This window comes from Anneissia japonica, unplaced genomic scaffold (genome assembly GCF_011630105.1).
Source record: "Anneissia japonica isolate Jap-2015-1 unplaced genomic scaffold, ASM1163010v1 scaffold9_len2422644_cov172, whole genome shotgun sequence".
Lineage (NCBI taxonomy): Eukaryota > Metazoa > Echinodermata > Crinoidea > Comatulida > Comatulidae > Anneissia > Anneissia japonica.
In genome coordinates this window covers 60,472-77,419 of record NW_022758107.1, presented here as the reverse complement: position 1 = coordinate 77,419, position 16,948 = coordinate 60,472, and the positions used below count along the sequence as shown (strand labels likewise).

Below are 16,948 nucleotides of genomic sequence, written 5' to 3'. Positions count from 1 at the left end.
TCAGTAGAATTTTCATCATAATTGTTGAGTAGAGAATATCATTTGTGCGATTTTTCTATTCAAAATCTGGTTTATCATTGATTGAGGTTCCTGATTGTTTGATGACATAGTTAGCAGCATAGTTGGCACACTTTATACACTGTTCAATATCCTTTCCTTGTACCAGCTGTGCTAGAAATCCTGTGAAAAGAATTTAAAATGCATAAATTATAATGAATGTAATTTATAGCCAAATCTGATAATATTCCTTCATTATGGTTTATTATGGCCAAGTATTGAAAAATGTATTGACCATCAACTTTACCTCCAACGAATGCATCCCCAGCCCCGTTTGTGTCCACAATGTCCTTATCTGCAATTTTTATGACCGGGTATTCCTTCAACTCTCCTTCTATGAAAAGAAGAAAAATTACTCAAAAATTATTAGCAATACATTTAATAAGGCATTTACTTTTTTTTTTGTTAACACTACAGTACTGAATAGCATATTCCGCTAAACAGCACATGCAAGTCATCCTTCTGTGCCAGCATATTAACAAAAAATGCTAAAAATGGCCTATAAAATCCCATCTTCCAAGGTGCCAGTGGTCTTTGTAACCATCATGTTGTCACTTCCAGACCTCTCACTAACATCCCTGTCAGAGAGCTTATCCCTCCAGGGGTGGTGCCAGTGGGGCTCCGTAGGGGAGAAAAAACACAATTCGGCAGAGAAAAAAATGTATGTATTTTCTACGTATTTGTAGACTAAAATTGATTAAATAAGCCTTCAAAACTCCTAAATTGTCCTATTTATCAAGGGGAGGGGGGGCTTCCTCTCCTGAAACACATTCAGATCCCCGTTGGGCAAATCCTGGTGCCACCCCGTATCCATCCCCGCCCCCTCGGTAAAATCCTTGTACCACACTACTCCACCACATCTGGCAAAACAGCCAATTGGTGCATGTTACAAAGAATTATTCATCAGACAACATTAAATCATAATAGAACTGCAATTGTATGTGGAAACCTGGTTGTGGTGTGGATAGCATACCTTTACAGACAAGCGTGTTGTCTGCTCCCTGAGTAATAACAACTACTCTGGCTTGCTCGGATATTTTTTTCTCTGCCGCAATTTTTTTGACAATTTCTTTCAAATCTTCTGTCTATAATGTATTTCAAAAAGTAATTATTTAAAATTGAATTTCACAAACTGAACAATGCATAGATCAACTATCCAAAATGGTGTATTCTAGTCTAATTAAAATATTTACAACATATCTATCAATATTTATTTGATTCTACAATATTTATTTTGATGCTAACTATATAAATATTCTCCAAAAAAATTTTTAACTTGAAACTCGCCTCGTAGTTTTGGTCCTTGGCAAATTGGAGAGCTTCCTGAAAAGATGAAAGAAAAAAAAAAGATGAAAAGAATCCTAGTAAATACCAGGAGGATTAAATGAATAAAATGGTAAATACAAAAAAAAAAAAAAAAAAATACCAGGAGGATTGAACCCAGGTCCCATGGATGACATACATATTCCTGGCCCTGTTTTGATTGGTCAGCTGTATGATTGACATCCTACAATAAAAACATCAGCATGACCACAAAGCAACAGCTACACTTTACTAATCATGCTGTTGTAATTTGCCCCATTGAATATTAGTATTTTCTTAGATTTAACACAAACTGATACAATGAACCTTTCCAAAGCATCAAACTTAACAAACCAATCAGAACATCGTTAGAAATATGCGCGTCCTACAAATACACATACCATGAACGCATGTGTGTAGTTGTTTGTGGGACCTTGGCAATAACATCCAAGGGACGGGATCCATTACTAACGAATTTCTAAATGCACAAACAGTACCCACTTGTCATGTTTTTAAGCTTCAGATTCTCCTCAACTGACTTCCTTTATTTATTTATTCCTTTATTCATTACCAGAATTATTACTATTCTGACATCTTTTCCTACAGTTAATAATAGGCTTCAGACGGCACACACCATTTGTAGATATGTAAATACAAATGAGCCTTTGGTTTTTGTTTGTCTCAAACGTTTGGTGAGTTTATTCAATGAGAACTCTTCTGAAGACAGAAAAATCTCACAAAAAACATACAAAAAAAAACAGTCCTCAAACACAAGGTGTACTAAAAGTCTACATACTGTAATTACCATGCAAACCTTATTAAATATTACAATCACCTTAAGGCTATTTTCCAATTATCAAATTTATTCGTGTGAATTGAAACAGTGGGTTTGCTTAATGAGCTCCAATTTGTTGCACATTGTTTCGCTTCGCAAAAAGTAGAAATAGTTCAAACTACAGTACTGATTTTGCTGAGATGTGAATATGCTTGCACATAAACCAATGCTTTCGATTAGCACGAATAATTCGCCAAATGGAAAATAGCCGTTAGTCATTGTTATCCTTATCGATATTATGAGTACAAATTGTGAAGAGCATACTGACTTACAGTTTCATTTCCAAACATAAAGTCAACGTAAGGTAGAATTTCCATCATTGGGTCCTTGAAGAACTGGCTGAGAAATGGTGCTGATAAGTTTAGACAGTATGTCTTCTTGTTCTCAAAAGCATGCTTTGCTATTTTCAACATGGCTTTTGGGTTTACTGTTAAATGGAACCCCTAGAAAGAAAAACATTCATCCATCCATCAGTCAATCATTCAATCAATTGCAGTAAAAGTATACAAATCACTACACTTAAGGTATACAGATATGGGATTGATTGCAACTTTTAGCAATTGAGTGGGGTATTTTTTTGGTTATTTCTTGATACTGTATTATCTTCTTTTGTTTTGTTTCTTCAACATGTTTCGTTACTTACTGCACTGTAGTAGAATGAAGCTTTTTCAACGTATGCCCAGTTTTCTGTTTTTTCAAGATGTTCAATTGTATAGCAATTAGCAGCAGCAAGATTGGCACATAGAGACCTACAAAGAAAATCAAAATAATGTACAAAATATATTGTTCGTATTTTTAACTTAAGGTCAAATATATGCATCAAATACATTCCTTCATGTAAACAAATTATTCTATTAATAATCTTTGCCGATTATAATCTTGGCAACAATAACACATTCTTTACTTTTGTTGGTGTAAACATATTTTTGTGTAAAGAATCTTTGCTTGTTATACTTCTACTAGTTTGGTTAAGACACCACAACAAATAGGCTCCCTGCTGTAACGTGTTATAATTCACTTGAATAACTGTACGAGTAACAGATTGTTGACTTTTAGTTCTTTCTAGGATAGTTCTTATCTAGGCATGGCATCATATTTCGTAGACTTATTTTCTATCATTAGCTTACAATGCATCCCATCATTCCTTCAACCGGATTTACTTTTACAACTTAAAAGTGAGATGATAGCTAAGTGCCTACAGCCACCCCCCCCCCCCCCCCCCCCCCCCCCCCCCCCCTCCACAATTCCTGGGGCAGTAGACACAACAACTAAACTTATATGTTTTTCGGGCACAAAATATCCCAATATTTCTCATAGCAAACAGAATTCCCTGAAGTTCTGTCACACCATCATATTTTGCGACAAATACCTGTGAAATGCCATATATGGGTCTGACATGATATTCATTATGCCTATATATGGTTGTATGACGACATTATCCTGCACATATATTGGCACATTACACAAAGTTGATAGCGTCAACAGAGCTTAAGCATAATTAACAGCATCAATGGTTACAAGTAAAAAGCTTTGTCCGTCAGATATGTGTAATATGTGCGCTATCTAAGTTTTATGTTAAATAATATAGGGTACTACCAAAACATTTGTACTTCGAGTGTGACAGCTTGAAATTGTTAATTTTGTTCATTTCAATGTGTTTGGCTTTCAGCTGAAAATTATAACGAGAAGCATTTTTCTCTTCAATTTAATATGTCCATATCATTGCATAACATATTGAACAACGTTCTGCAACCTACTCTAATGGTGGTCGCGACCCAGTGTCTGAGCCACGGAATAAAATTATGAGGGTCGCATAATCTCTTCAGATTGTGAAAAAAAACTTATGAACAAGGACAAACTAAATTAAATTACAGTTACAGTCCAATTAAAGTGCGGCATATGCATCAGTTTACTTTTGTAATGTGTGTGTTATTAGAGTTTCATGTTGAAAAATATACTATCAGAACTTTACTTCTGGTATGACAGCTTGAAAGTGTTTGTTTTGTTTATTTCAATGTGTTTGGCTTCTCTTCAATTTAGTGTGACTATGTTTTTGCATAACCCATAAATTTCTGGCACCAAAATTTAGGATTTTATGTAAAGTAAAATGTCTGTAAATCATTAATTTTTAAGCATCTGTATATTTAAAAATGTGATGGTTTTGTTAATTGAGTAATTCGAGTTATACTTTTATTTTTAGGGGAATTTATCTTTAATAGTATCTTTTATAGATTGCTAAAGAATCAAGTGGGTGTTGCTAAAGAATCAAGTGGGTGTTTTTCTGATACTCACTTTCTCTAACACTTATAAAACAACAGATGCAATTTATTGACTTAATTCACTCAAACTAAAGCAATATATAATACCATATTCAATCATTTTACCAAGAAATTCAGGTGAGAAATTTGCCTTAAGTTCGATGGGTGACGTCTGAGTGCTTGACATATAATCTGGGTTGTGTGCTATAAAGGTTGCGGAACGGTGGTCTAGACCATTTAAATAAATAATTAATTTAGGAAGTAACATGATTACCTGTTGCTTCCTGTAATGAGAACAGCGCAGGTACCAGTGGCTTCCTCCTCGTTAATATCATAATGAACATTCACTCCATCCTCCTTTGCCTTCTCAAGTAGTGTCTTAGCAAAATCATCTTTACCAACACATCCAAAGAATGTAGCACGATTGGGTTCACCTATAATCCACTGCAAATAGATCCACGATTTAAGATCACGGTTGGAAAAGAGTATGAAATTGTCTTCTGGACAAGGTTTGTCTGCTTTTGTGTTTGTTTTAACATGCAATAAAATCAATTGGCTAAAGCTTGGTTTCCATAAAATCGCTACACACTATCAGAGACAGCTTTCGGTGATGCCGATTGATTGGTCAAATCGGGGAGCCTTTACGAGCATTACAGAGACGCAGAATTAGAATGATTGCACTGAAAAAACTAGCGACAGTGCAGTGATATTAAGGAAACCAGACTTCACATGAGACCAAAGTGACAGAGACCTTCTCCATAAACGTAGGGCCTAATAATTTAATTTATTCAATTGCAAGTGAATAATTTTGAATAAAATTTGGTGTTGCTGACTTAGAAGACGAGTATTTTAGCATGAATCACACCAAGAATAACCCACTAAGTCTAAAGACTTGTTTACAGTGGGTGCCGTCTGAATTGGGCAGAACACAGGAAGAGTGTAACTGCGTTCGTTCACATACAAATGGGGCCATAATGCCCATGGGAACAAAGGCTTAAAAGTCTTATCGAAAAGACGGTGCACTGTCATAATTCAGACCACCAGCAAAAAAACAAAAGGGGAGCAGCAGATGGAAATGAACCAGAGGCCAAATGATCCCCATGGTTCAGCGCACACAGTGGCTAAGCTGCTCTCTAGCTGCAGATAAATGTAGCAATTAAATAAGAAACTAAAATAAACTTTAATCTTGTTTGAGCAAAAGGGATAGCTTCAATGTCACCTGTGCAACCCTCAAGGAATTCAGTGTAGCTCCGCCAGGTATGTAGTCCACTTTGAATTTTTTGACGAGTTCAATGTACATTGGTTTGTGAATATCTTCTGCAAGAATTGCATTGTCTGCCTTAAGCTCATACCTGTGATTAAGGTCAAAACCATGTTTTATTTTATTATACATTTTGTTTTATAATAAATAACAATCTTCTCATCAGAAAACATACAATACATCAGTACCTGTACATCAAAGAGTAACCTAATGTTATAAATTCCCAATATTGGAAATGTTTTACATTTTCTGTTGTTTGTGAAAATGACTTACAGATACCATATATGACGCTATAACTCCCTGTTTTTCTTTTATTTCTCCTTGCAAATGATTATGATGCACACACACTACCCGTTTTTGCTTGTTTTATCTTATTGGTCAAGCCATTTTCTACTTCTTTAACTCCATTCCTGACTAAATGCAATTTACAATACTGTTGTTTTGCCCTGCCTTGTTCTGCATGATTTCATTGACAGACACAAAAATACAATGCAAATGCATTGGATTCTTCCCAGCATTGTTAACTGGCACAAATTTGATATAAAAGTCTTACTTTTAACGGTTAATTTTTAAACTTGTTCATACTTATCAAGGAATTCCTGAGTAACTGGAGTTGAGATGTCTAGAAGAGGATTGCCAAGACCAAACAAAATTCCTTCACTGTCAAGAGAAATATTATCCACAATGTGACTATCATTCAAAAATTGCAGTTGCAGTGAGGCACTTAATTGCAGAATTTTTTTTACAATATAGTGTACGTTAAAAATCAATACAGTACATTAAGTTAAAATGCAATACAACTGAAATTAGCACATTCAGTGTACATGACCAAAAGTCTACCCTAAGTATGATATTATTAAATGCATGCGATATTATTAAACCAAAGAAAGAAAAAAATAAACAGTATCTTGATGACTTAAATCAAGGAATCAAGAAATATTTAAATCATGCAGGCCCGTAACCAGGGAACTTGGGGGGGGGTTTCGGTCATACCCCTTCCCCCTTCTTTTTGAAGAACTTACTACATAGTGGTGTTTCATCATGACCTTTTTCTATTAAAGAAACACTTCTGATTTAAAACTTGGCCTATAGGAAACCCCCACCCCCTCCCCATGAACCTGGTTACAGGTCTGTCATGATTAATATCAGCGATTTTCAAACTCTGGGTTGCAACCAGATAGTGTCAACTAAATTACAGGGTTGTGAGATTCTAGGATTTTTTTTTTTTTATTTGAATTTTATATCAGGCTAAAATTTGATGCAGTAAATAGAGCACATTTTAAAAATTATTTAAAAATTTAACTTTAATTTTGTCCAACTGGTCAATAACCCATTTTTAATATCTACTTTTAATGTCACAGGAAGCGGGTCATGGCAAATTGCCTGGACATTTGTTTAAATAACGTTTGTGAATCACTGACGTACATCACCATTATCATGCAAATCCTATCAACCATGGTATACCAAAATTATTCAATCTAAAATTGTGAAATTCATACAATAATCAACATCTGTTTAAAGCCAGGCCGGCTGTGGAGGAAAATGATACAGATTTTTTTAATATTTAAAAACTGTATCTTATACAGTAACTGTTCCCCAGTATTCCACGTCAAACACCATTTTTGTGTTTTAGAAAAATCAGTTTTACGGCATACCATACAATCATTTTCCTCCACAGCCGGCCTGGCTTTAAACAGCTGGCATTACGTCACCATCACTGGCACTTCATTGGGTGATGGTGACGTAATGCCATTTACCGTACCTTTAGCAAAACGAAGTAGAAATACGGTACCGTATCTCTAGCCACGGCGTTTTATTTAGGAAAGGTCTAGGATTTCTTTAGAGGAGACATTACAGCAGGCCAAATTGTTCTAAATTTATTTTAGTAAGTTTACTAAGGGGAGGGTACTAAATCTGCCACAGCTCTCATTAGTATCATTTAAAAAATGCAATGCTCCTTTAAAATTTAAGCTTTGCAATGGTTGGACCTGCCCCTTTATCTTCAGTGACATGAAATTATTTGAACTTAGTGTATAATTAAATTGTAAGTATTCTGGAACCTCAATTGAAGGTGACAGTTATAAAATACATATGAAAAACAGAAAGACATTAACTGGTGATAAATATTCCTCCATTTCTAAATTTATGAGGTACCAGCAGCTCTATTCTTAGGCATTCAATGGCCTATTATTAATCACTCCATCAATTTCTATTTCAACTTGTGTTATAAATTTTCAAGAAATATCCAGTTTTAACTAGAACCAAATACCATCTGGAATACAAAGTAGGAGTTGAGCTTGCCCCTTGAACTGTCTGAAGTCGCTACTAGTATGTAATACATAGCCATTTATGACACTAATGTACATAAAGAATACGTAGGATATTACAAGTAATGTTCTGTTGCCAATGAAAATCAATCGTTAGAGTATAGAATACGGTACGACGACAACGTGTACTCTACTCAAATTAGCACGAACTTCGCCCACACACATGGTGTAGATAGTAGGCCTACTACTGCGAATATTGATTAGGCTCATGTTAAACCTCTGGCCTACGGCCTAAGTAACCACAGAAGTACAAAAATCCAACGTACCTTATCATGATCCACTTAGTACTAAATAAATAAAGTTAAATTACTGCCAACGAAGCCAAATCAGCCGCCCCTTCGACCATGCGCAATGAATGAACTGCCTGGGAGTTTCCCCGAGTCTCGCCGAGTCTGCGTACCTGGAATTTTTTTTGGATCGAACGATTGTGTGTACGGGTGAACGCAATGAACGGAAATATTACGTGGATTATCGTAAATTTCATATCAAGTACTGTTTAGTTTAGACATCACTATAAAAATGAATGAATATGAAGACAAGGCTGGCGTGCTAAGAAAGCAGGGATATCAAAATTTGCCAAGTCACTGCCGCACACAATGATACGCCAATAGGCCCTAGCTAGGTACAATTATTCAACAAACAAAGAGCGCCACTGGCATAATGTAATTAATTTAGTAAACCAAATTTGATACGCGCCATGCCTACAGGATTACAACTGAATATTGCTTTTTTGACAATATTTATTCCATTAAAATGTCTCACTCTCTGTACTGAACGTCTGGCAACGGAAATGTCGTTCGGAGCCCTATTTGGGGAAAACCCCAATTGAAAAGACGAGATTGCACTGTAGTTTCGTTAAACACCGATGAAAATGGTGAATAGGCCTATACGAACTGTATAACTACAATCATCTAGAAGAAAACGTCTGAAACTTCAAAGTGTGAATTAGGCCTCTATAGGCTTTACAACCAAATTTAATCTCTATGGTTTAATTTGTACGATATTAAATTATTTCATTACCTATATCATATTCCAAAATGTAAGTTTATATTCCTTATCCAGTTTGTGAATTCATTCAGAGGAATTATATACAAAATCATATCCAGCAAATGGAAAGAAAATTTCATTTATGCATTTTTCTGCACGAGTGGCCTGATTTCTTAGTTTTTAAGCTTGTGAAATATACGTATGGTTTTCACCATTTTATAAATCATTACGAATTTCTGTAATATTGATAACTGATCACATAAAATCATAGTAGCAAATCCTAGATTTAGTATTTCGTTGGACCGCACTCAATGGCCCCATGGAACATTTATGTGTGGTGCGGAAGGCTTGGGGTAGGGACTAATCAAAGTTTGCCTCATGAATAATTAAAATATGCAACAAGTGAAATTATATTTTATTTATTTATTTTATTCATTCCAAAACAAACAACAGCGAAAATTAATCGCCACTTACAGGCTTGTAAAAAATAAGCCTATCTAACAGACAAGTTATATAAAAACGATGACAAAAATACAAATAAAAGGGAAAAATTATTCAAAAATATTGCACATTTCCATTATAACTTCCTTAGTTGCCAACATAAAAAAAAAACCGGATTTTTTTGGATGCATTTAAATTTGTATCTACAAAACATGTGAATGTCATTGTGTGAAAGAACAATGACACATTTTGTGCATATGAAACACTTTATTTTACCTCAGGATTTTCTTCAAACCAGGGAGGTTTAATTGTACACATCACTATCTAGGTAAAGCCAAGTTTATGCATAATTTTAAAAGTCTGAACTTACAATTAAAAGTATAAGCCAAATGATAAATAATTAGGCCATGTAAAATAAAATAATTGGTTAGTATCCCCTCCCTACCATCACAGTGCTAAAGTTTCTGCTTGCTATAGAGATGAATATATAACTTATTGTATGCAATTTTGGTCTCTGTTGTTTTCTTCTTCATTTTTTTTGCTGTTTTTTTCTTGCAACACTCCTTTTTCATGTTAAACACGAGAAACTACTATGATGAAAATTGATAACATAAGGATGCTAACCAATTTTTTTAAAATTTTACATGGTCTTTATGAAAGTCTAAACTTCAAAAAAGAAGTCTGTAACATTCAGTGCTAACAGTACAGTACAGTAATATAAAATTTAAAAAAAAAATGCATTTAAAAATCTTATGGAAGGAAAATGTGCTTTATCATCATACGTAACTGCAGCTGCTGCTGTATACTTCTCCCTCCTACCTACAGTAACCTAACGACTAAAACCATGGAGAAAATAAAATAGAAACAATACACGGTCGGTACACTAAATTTAAACAGTACAGTATTTGAATCTTAATCACTTCCTTGTTGGTCTTGGGTTTAACAGATCTTGAGCCATAAACTTCGTTCTTAGTAACATAAAGCTACTTTTGTAGCTCAACATACCTAATTTTTTCTTCTCCATTGTGTTTCCCTTTGTGTCTCTTCCGCGGAGGTTGTTCTGAATCAGACATTTTCAATAGTTTATGTCAGAAATTATTAACTGTCGTTAACACTCCGGCGGTGTGTGAGAGAGAGAGGAAGCTTCTCTGTACGTCAATGATATGGCGGCCATGGCCACCGCGCGTGGGGTTTCCAGCCTAGCCTTCTATTAATCGTCAGCTTGTGTTAAAGAAGCACGGATTTGTCTGGATTATCGAGTCTAAAAAATAAACAAACGCCCTCTCAATAATCAACATTTACAAGCAGCAGCACGACATAGCAACAGGACGCATTAAAAAAGACTGACGAACAAAAACTTTGGTAAATAAACATTGAATTGTAATTTATTATAACATTTTTAAATACTCTGTTTCTTGGTGAATAACCAAGCTAATTAAAAATCATTATTTAGTTTTTGACCTGCTGCTCGTCCGATACTAATAGGTGTCCGATACCGTATGACGACAGCAATCCGCGGAGCATGCAGGCAGGGCGGTCTCGCACTCGGCGGGCTAAATATTAGAAGGAGGGCCTAAGCCTAGACTAGGGCCTATTTTACTTTTACTATTATTGTTGATTGGCTTTAGATACTCGCTCGTTTGGCCCTCATCTTTGGTAGGGCCCTCAGTCTGTCTGCACACGCCTTTTCCAAGGACAAGGCTATACGCACAACGGCTAGGTATGTATAATAAGGACAGAACATATCTTATTCTTATTCTTAGGCCACGAAAGTTGTAGGTTTGCGTCCGAAAAATTTTGAAAACACATGAGGCATTTTTTCATTTTTCATTATTCATTATTTTTTTTATAAATGCTGTCCACATGCCGCGGCATTGGTAATTTTACATTTATTCTCAAGAAACAATGCTTACAGTCATAAATGTACACTAGCCTATAAAACAGATCCTTTTCTATATTTAAGACCTCTTTAAACATACAAGATTTCCTATTAGTCAGAAAGATCGATTTGACCCGTAAATGACCTCAGCAGTGATCGGCGATCATGGTGCGATGTGCCTTTGCTCGGTGTTCGCTACGAGTGATCAGTGATGAATAGTTCGTTTTTCTGTCTGTTTACGAATTAGAAAGTCCGTTTTTTAAAACGAAGTATATTTTTTTTCAAAATAATGAACTTTTCAAAATAATGAAAATTTTCGTGCGGTAGCTTTTTAGGCATGCGGGCGGTGGACGCAAACCTACAACTTTCATTCCCGTGGCCTTATACGCACAGCGGTTGTGTATAAAATGGCCTTATAACGGATCTTATACTCACAGCGGCTGTGTAAGGTACAAAACTAATCTTAAATGTACAGCAGCTGTGTATATAATGGACTTCACGGATCTTATATGCACAGTGGCTGTGTGTATAATTGACAGAATGGATCTTGTATTATCGGTTCCTGGAACAGTAATGATACGAAAGTACTATGATACTTGTAATGCAGGCCTATTTTAATACACTATTTAGATAGGCTCTTCTTTTTCCATCTTGATTTCAGAGGTCAAAAACATTTTTTTTTTCAATCATATAGAGGTCTTTTGAGAACATTTTCTAGAAAAAAAGAGGTATGAATTTTTTGATAACATGAGGACAAAAATTTAGTCTCAAAGCTTATTTTATTTCTGTTCGTTACGCAATACTTTAGTTTTTTGTCATCACTTCAAGATGCCTACCAATTCATGGAAAAGGCGTAGGATTCCAATAATAAAAACGGTTTTTCTCTACACTTACACTTACAGAATAATGGGTTTTAATATAAGGCTTTAGACTTTTATGCCCCATTTTTAATGCCTATGAAACCAATTTGGTAGAAGGACGATTTCCTGATGCAGGGCCTAGTCAGTGAACATCATGATGTTTTTTAAAAGACAAAACCGATGTAGCTTCCACCACTTATGCTGGTAGTTTATTCCAACCAAGTGTCTACGATTTGCTGAGAAAAGATATTTCATAATATTTAAATTCTTGTACTACTACTAAGTAGGGCAAGGGTAGGCTTTGTTTTGAATACTTTACAAAGAGCAGCTTGCTTGTCCTCAGTTATTTTTTTTTTTAAAGTATACCATAATTATGTTAATAATGCCTTTTTTCAGCAATGGACACAGAATATTTGAAGAAACATGTTGGAAATTGCTTAGCTCGAGGCTTAGCCGAGATTGCGGAGAAGCGACCTGTAGACCCTATTGAATATCTTGCCAATTGGCTGTATAAGTTCAAGATTAATGAAAGAAATGAGAAAGAAGAAGCTGAGAAGGCTGTTCAGTTAATTAAAGAAAGGGAAGAAGCACAGCTTGAGAAAGAACAGCAAGAAAAAATGAGGCTGGAAGCAGAAAGACTAGCAGAGGAAGAAGCACAAGCAAAAAAAGTAAATAATAATAATAATAATAATAACAATAACAATAATAATAATAATAATATATTATATCTCGGTATCTATAATATTCAGTATCAAATACAATATGAATGACCCTTCTGCCCCATCTGAGATGGTGCTAACAACGGCCAGCCAGAACGTAGAACCACTATTAAGGGAACACCTTCGGGACCAAAAAAAGTAACCCTTAATAACGGTGTCCCCTGAATAGGGGTTGTCTTTAATGTTAAGAGATAATATAGGGCCTGGTGTCCCTCATTTTGAGGCTGAAAGAGTGTCCTCTTAAGGGGTTTCCAAAAGGAGGGGTTCTACTGTATATGAAAATAAAAAAATTACTAAGTGGGGCATAATAAAATTCCTTGGCCACCAATGGCTGAATTGAGGAAAATTTGTACGGACCATACTCAATATGTGTTTATTTTATTTTTTTGAAAAAATATTTTACATTAACATTGTATAAAACAGTGAGTAAACAATACAAAATCAATGAGATTTTAACAGAAATACATTAAAAACTATACATTTTAAAAAATAAACCTATGCCTACTGTTTTGGTGATTTTTCTAAGGTCCTATTTAAAGACTATGGCCCAAGGTGTGGGGTGGAAAACTATGGTCCTCCTTGCCTATTGTAGGTACAGAGGTATTCTCCCTTAAAAGAAAAGTCTCACCTACACTAATTTGTTAATAAATACGTTTTAGTGTCTTAACTGATTCCACACTTGATTGAGTGTTTTTTGGTTGCTGGTAGATTATGGGGGTGGTGGGCACCCTTTTCTCCACACCCTGGATCCACCACTGTCAAAACACTGAATGATGACCCGGTTTGGCAGACCAGTGGAGCATACCATACAAGTCCTGTAAAAAATAAAGACTAATGAAGAGTCCAACTGCCATTCACTGCATTCTAATGAGTTGTACCTCTTATTTTGTTTATTACTGTAAAGGCTGCTGAGCCAGAACCTCCAGCTCCAGAGCAAGCTGAGGAAGAAAAAACAACTGCCAAAGAGAGGTCTACGTTACCAGGCGCCCCCAACTTGGAAACAGTGCCAGAGGCTGAAGAAATAACTGATGATACAGGCACACCTAAGGTAGGTTTTCTTTCTGTAGTTAAAATTTCTAATTCAATATGTAGAGAGTGTGTTGGTAGTAATTTCAACATGTCTATCACAGTTCAATATGATTAAGAGCTACAGGTCTCCCTCCAATTAAAAACCATTTTTGGGACCGGGTTTTTCGTGGTCTTTAGCAGCTTTGGTCACTAATTGGACTAATAAAAATAAAAGACTTGTGTTAATTTGGGACCACAGAAAAGTGGTCTTCAGTTGGAGGTGGTCTTTATTTGGAGGGGGCTTTCATTAGAGGGAGACTTGTATTTCCAATTATCTACAACTACAGCAAGGAGCGATATGGTTTTATGCTTTTACGTTGTGATAATTAAAATTTCTTTGTCATATTAAGTAATTAAGTAGTGGTAGCCAACACTTATGTACAGGGACTATCTCCTTTTTTGGCTAACATCTCAAGTGTGTTGAGAAAAAATAAACTTTGAATTTTTAATAACAGTAGTATTAATGATTTCTGTGTGTTGTGCAAGTATTTAAGTTTAACATTTGATGTACACTTTCCTGTTGGGAATATTGTGTATATTTAAAGTTTTAAACCTGCTTATAAATAATTTAAATGAGATTTTTAAATAATTTTAATCACAGTAAATGTTTAATTAAATTTTATTAACTGTCCAGGAAGTGGCTGTTGTTACATACATCTTAAACATATTCTTAATTCTGATTGGATGTTAAAGTTAAACTTTCCTAAGTCGACTGTGCCTAAGTCGAACGATTTCTAATTCGATCTTATTTTACACGCCAAATTATTGTTTTTTCCATTGATTAACAATCTGTAAGTCGAGTTTTATTAAGTCAAACAATATTTCAATGGTATTTTGGATTCGACTTGGGCAAGTTCAACTGTATTTTCATTAACCAGTACATACAGCAATTATAAATTTGTTTAAAATTGGTGCAACAATAGCTATTTAATACCTTCTGGTCATTAGTTGACAATGCATGCTATTTGCCAATAGTATTACAGGATGCTTTTTTTATGGAAGGGTTGGGGATGGGGGTGTGGGTGGAGTTATTGTACAACTATTTCTCTTTCCTTGTATCATATTTAAAAAAAAAAAATCATAGTGACAATAATCTTTTTTTCAATTTAAGCCAACTGAGCCTGTTGACGGAGCTGAAAAGACAGAGGAAACCACAGAAGAGACGGAAGATGCACCAGAATCAGGAGAAACAAGCAGAGAACCAGCAACAGGCACCGCAGAAGAGGGTGAAGAAACATCCAGAGGGGGTGACGAGGCAACAGCAGAAGAGCCATCTACTTAATCCTGTCTAAACAGTAGTGACATCAGTTGGCCTGGAGGTTTTAAAATAATGTATAAATAAATGTATTTAAATAATGAAGACATTTAGGATTGTATTTGAGTCACCAGAAATTTGTTCTGTATTAATTATTTTTCTTATATTTTTATTGTTATTTTGGTTTTGTTTATTATTAGACCTATTAAAAAAAATTATTGATAAGTACCTTGCATGTAAAAGACACAATATTTACTTCTAGGCCCTAGGTTATACTGTTATCATCATATCATCATTTATCACTATTATTATTACTTCTGTCTATAATAATATATAATCCCAAAGACAAAAATTGAAACTTACTTTATAGAACATCACATCCCAAAAAAAAAGATATTTGCTTAGTTTGTATATTTTAATAAGTTATTAGCTGTCATCTGAAAATTGGAGCAATCATCTGTTATCCTTGACCAGGTATAATATGGACATTTAAATAATACCAATTTTGAGCGCATAGAGACCTTAATATTTTGTGCTATATAATGAAAAACGTTAACCATTATTTACTTTGTATAAATAAACCCATGATTTTTCTAGTATATCTTTAAAGCAATATTTTTACATCCAACATTCACTTTTCTAAACTTAATATACAGTATATATTAAATAATTTGGTATTTTTTGCTGATATCATCATAACAGTGCATAATTTGTTGTTCAGTTATATCAGTTATATTTATTCTTGGGACAATGCCGTGAGTTGAGCGTATATGGCGCTATACATATTATCATCATCATTATTATTTTTTTTCAAAGTAATGTTTTATTTATATTTCTATGTATATAACATGAATACTGATTCGTTCTATTGTGATTTAATGTGAAATTCTTGTGAATTATATATATTTTGTTATTCAATAATTTTCTACTTGTATGATTAATGTCTGCAATGAGGTAGCACTTTACTGTACCCTCCCAAAACAAGTCTGCTGTAAATAAATGATTAAGAACCACTGTAATATAATTTCTTGAAAAACCAAACTTTGATAAAATACTGCTAAATATTTTAGAAAATGAACGTCACAGTATTTAACTTGGCGGATATTTCTTATCATCAGGAGAGTATTAGCAATCAATTTCTCACGAAAATTAATAATACAAACGAGTGGAGTTGATTAGCATGGTGGTTACAATGCTTGCGTTCCAAATCCCATGGTCCTGGGATCAATTCCTGTCACTGTGACATAATTTTTCTCACGACCAAAAACAGCTCCACCCCTGAAGTCTATGTAGTAGAGCATCTTGTGTGTATGTTTGACTTGTGATGGGATTGCCACTTTGAAGAATAGTTGAGTTCACAGGTTGGCATATCCTAGTGCGAAGCCCCCTGGAAGCCACGGATATTTGATGAATTATGGCGAATTTTTATTACTTATTTGAGAAAGGCATCGCGTTACTATAATATGACTTCATGTAGGATATGCTATCTTATGTTGAAATCAGCTTCCAAAACCAAAACATTTCGAATGAAGCAAGAAACAAAGAGTATGCAATGTAACCATCTAATTTAAGTTAAAAAAAAAAAAAAAAAAATTCTATATTTTGGAAATTTTGCATGAAATTTGTTAACCACGCTTTCATGGTCGAGGTTGCTTCACCTATCACGATGTTTTCTAACAATCATGAGGCTATCTAAATG

At 34.7% G+C, this 16,948-nt stretch overlaps 2 protein-coding genes across 4 annotated transcripts; one reads left to right on the top strand and one right to left on the bottom strand.

The window, feature by feature from the left end:
- Positions 1 to 55: 55 nt before the first annotated feature.
- On the bottom strand, positions 56 to 10,612 carry LOC117125061 (adenosine kinase-like). Of its 2 annotated transcripts, none has more exons than XM_033271428.1 (10): positions 10,474 to 10,612; positions 6,299 to 6,373; positions 5,672 to 5,804; positions 4,727 to 4,896; positions 2,838 to 2,943; positions 2,467 to 2,637; positions 1,345 to 1,380; positions 1,031 to 1,142; positions 305 to 391; positions 56 to 180 (listed from the first exon to the last, which is right to left on the bottom strand). In XM_033271428.1, exons 1-10 carry the CDS (start codon positions 10,539 to 10,541, stop codon positions 56 to 58), a joined length of 1,083 nt encoding a protein of 360 aa, XP_033127319.1. In that variant the 5' UTR covers positions 10,542 to 10,612. The 2 variants fall into 2 exon arrangements, with proteins under 2 accessions (XP_033127319.1, XP_033127320.1); XM_033271429.1 differs by lacking the exon at positions 10,474 to 10,612 and adding an exon at positions 8,307 to 8,462.
- A 65-nt stretch (positions 10,613 to 10,677) lies between these two features.
- On the top strand, positions 10,678 to 16,268 carry LOC117125062 (DPY30 domain-containing protein 1-like). Of its 2 annotated transcripts, XM_033271432.1 has the most exons (5): positions 10,779 to 10,830; positions 11,097 to 11,188; positions 12,604 to 12,875; positions 13,831 to 13,974; positions 15,106 to 16,268. In XM_033271432.1, exons 3-5 carry the CDS (start codon positions 12,606 to 12,608, stop codon positions 15,274 to 15,276), a joined length of 585 nt encoding a protein of 194 aa, XP_033127323.1. In that variant the 5' UTR covers positions 10,779 to 10,830; positions 11,097 to 11,188; positions 12,604 to 12,605; the 3' UTR covers positions 15,277 to 16,268. The 2 variants fall into 2 exon arrangements, with proteins under 2 accessions (XP_033127322.1, XP_033127323.1); XM_033271431.1 differs by lacking the exon at positions 11,097 to 11,188 and having other exon boundaries at positions 10,678 to 10,830.
- The last annotated feature ends 680 nt before the right edge of the window (positions 16,269 to 16,948 follow it).